Source organism: Rutidosis leptorrhynchoides, chromosome 2, assembly GCF_046630445.1.
Source record: "Rutidosis leptorrhynchoides isolate AG116_Rl617_1_P2 chromosome 2, CSIRO_AGI_Rlap_v1, whole genome shotgun sequence".
NCBI classification, from domain to species: Eukaryota; Viridiplantae; Streptophyta; class Magnoliopsida; order Asterales; family Asteraceae; genus Rutidosis; species Rutidosis leptorrhynchoides.
In genome coordinates this window covers 105,937,343-105,939,775 of record NC_092334.1, presented here as the reverse complement: position 1 = coordinate 105,939,775, position 2,433 = coordinate 105,937,343, and the positions used below count along the sequence as shown (strand labels likewise).

At 36.6% G+C, this 2,433-nt stretch overlaps 1 protein-coding gene across 1 annotated transcript; it reads left to right on the top strand.

Moving 5' to 3' along the window:
- Positions 1-926: 926 nt before the first annotated feature.
- LOC139888162 (uncharacterized) lies at positions 927-1,916 on the top strand. Its single transcript, XM_071871192.1, has 2 exons — positions 927-1,137; positions 1,591-1,916. Exons 1-2 carry the CDS (start codon positions 927-929, stop codon positions 1,914-1,916), a joined length of 537 nt encoding a protein of 178 aa, XP_071727293.1.
- The last annotated feature ends 517 nt before the right edge of the window (positions 1,917-2,433 follow it).

Genomic DNA, 2,433 nt, shown 5'->3' with positions numbered 1-2,433 from the left:
CTTCGACAACTTCGGAATATCCATTTCACTAACATCAACATTTTCGAACGATTTTTTTCGCCAAGTGTATACCATTTTCAATCATCCGATTACTCACCCTTGTAGTAAACATAAATTGGGAGGAGAGCGGGTGCCATTTTGAGTGATCTTTATTGTAGTGAAGATTGTTTGATTTTGGAGTAATTTGATATAATTTTTATGGTGTTGAGGTATGGAAGAATCGATTGTAAAAAGAAAAAAAAAACTAACAGTTGCTGAAATATGGTCGTTGCACCCCTCGGACCCACACAGCCTCGCCCTCAAAATTGCATGTGGAAGGAGGAGAGCAGCACGGAGCAATGGAATTCAATCGAGGGCGGCCGAGGGCGGCACCAATGCCAATGTCGCCCTCGAGGGCGGAGCTCAGGAAGCTTGAGCACGAGGCCCGTTGGGAATGGTCTTACAAGGTGTAGTTTTCTCCCATCAATCCTACATGTCACCTAAATCATGTCTATGTTATGTGTGTCATATTTTGATGAAAAAGTAAGCGTCAGGCAAGTTCATGACGGGTAAATATGTTAACCAATCAAAATTTGACACATCACATTTACATTATTATGTTTTAGACAAAATTTTATCGATGGCCCTGAACTTTGTACTAAATATCGCATGCAAGTTTAAACTATTTTTTTGACTTCGTTGACCCGATCTTGTAAGTTATTCCATGCATGATCATGAATTTAATAATTGTTAACTTTTAGCCGTTAAGTTAGCTCACGTAAGTAACACATGATGGTATTTTGGTTAGTTTACGTTTTTATTGTATCTCAAAAAAATCTTACGTGTGTATAAATATCACTTATAATCCTCATATATGATACGTCCCCAAATTCGAAACCCTAATTTTTGTATCGTTCCTAAAATCAAAACCCTAACTCGTATTCCAAATGGGATCAGCCATTTTGAGGCCATCTATGGTAGGGGCCCCACCCGTTTTATCTGATTATCTCAATGAATTTACAAATGTTAATTCTTTACATGTCATGCTTCGAGAGAGACATGAACAGCTGAGAACACTTAGAAATGCATTGTCTCAAGCTAATATCAAAATGAACTTGATTGCAGATAAACATATAACTGACCTGGAGTTTCAAACATGTGAATTAGTTCGGCTCTATTAATCGAGTCAACAACAAGCGTCGATTTATTGGCGACTTGACTGTCACTTAGAGCCTAAATTGAATTCCAGGCAGGATTTAAACCCATGAATATTTGATTCTACCATTTTCATGACGTCTCATTTTTCATTTTTTTATTTTTTATATTTTATTTTTGTTTTTTTAAATTTTTTCCTACTTATAAGTCGGAGGTCCTTTTGGAAGCAATCTCTCTATCCATAGAACATTGAGAGGGATGACTTTTTCTAATCTTGGGAGTGTTTCACTTAGGGTGGAGAAATGACTTGTCTTTATTTTTGGATAAGGGAAGAATTGTCTACATCTCACATCCCCCATACCTCGCATATGCGGGATTGGATTTTGTTGTTGTTGTTGTTGTTGTTGTTGTTGTTGTTGTTGTTGTTGCTGCTGCTGCTGTAAACATGCGAATTAGTGTGGGTTAGATTGCACCGTTACAAGCAACTATTGGTGGGTAAAAGGATCAATCAAAAACTGAGCAAAAGGTATTTTGATCCTTATGCAATTGAGAAGAATATTAGTGTTGTGGCTTATAAACTCAAGTTGCCCGAGTGCTCAAAAATTCATCCAGTTTTTCACATTTCATTGATGAAGAAATTTAAAGGTGATGGAGCTTTTTTATATCAACCTTTGTCTGAATTGGATAATGGTAGTGGTCCAATTCTAGTGCCTCAACATGTGCTGGATAATAGGCAAATTGTGCGAGATGGAAATGTGGTGAATCAAGTGTTAATTAAATGAGAATTATTGTCAATTGAAGAGGTTATCTGGATTGATGAAAGGGAATATCACCAAAATGTCCATTTTTTTGAAGCATGTTGACTGACAGCCCTTAAAAAAAAAACTTTACAATTTGCCCTCGCAAGGCGCAAGAGGCCTTGCGCTCTTGCGTTCTTGCGTCCTTGTGTTTATGCCCAAGCACAATAAACAGCCTTGCGTCCTTGCGTCTTGCGTCTTGCACCTTACGTCCTTGCGTCTTGCGTCTTATCCAGATAAGATTTCATTGATTTTCTGGATAAGATTTTGCTAGATTTTTGTACTTTTACGGATAACCTTTTATTTCTAAATAATCATTCTACCTGAAACTACAGATTATCAGTTTCATTTCACGTCATTTCCACGTAAATTATATCATTTGAAGCATCATTAAGGTAACTTTTCACCATTTTCCACTTGTTTTTTTAAATATTGAGTTGTAGTGATAATGAAACCTTTGTTATTCATATATGTTGTGGTGGTTCTTTTCAATTTATTAATA

Excerpts from the sequence above, each read along its gene's own strand:
- LOC139888162 (XM_071871192.1), top strand. The coding sequence starts at position 927 with ATGGGATCAGCCATTTTGAGGCCATCTATGGTAGGGGCCCCACCCGTT. Across the intron at positions 1,138-1,590 it reads TGACCTGGAGTTTCAAACAT|TGTGGGTTAGATTGCACCGT; the intron begins GTGAATTAGTTC and ends CATGCGAATTAG.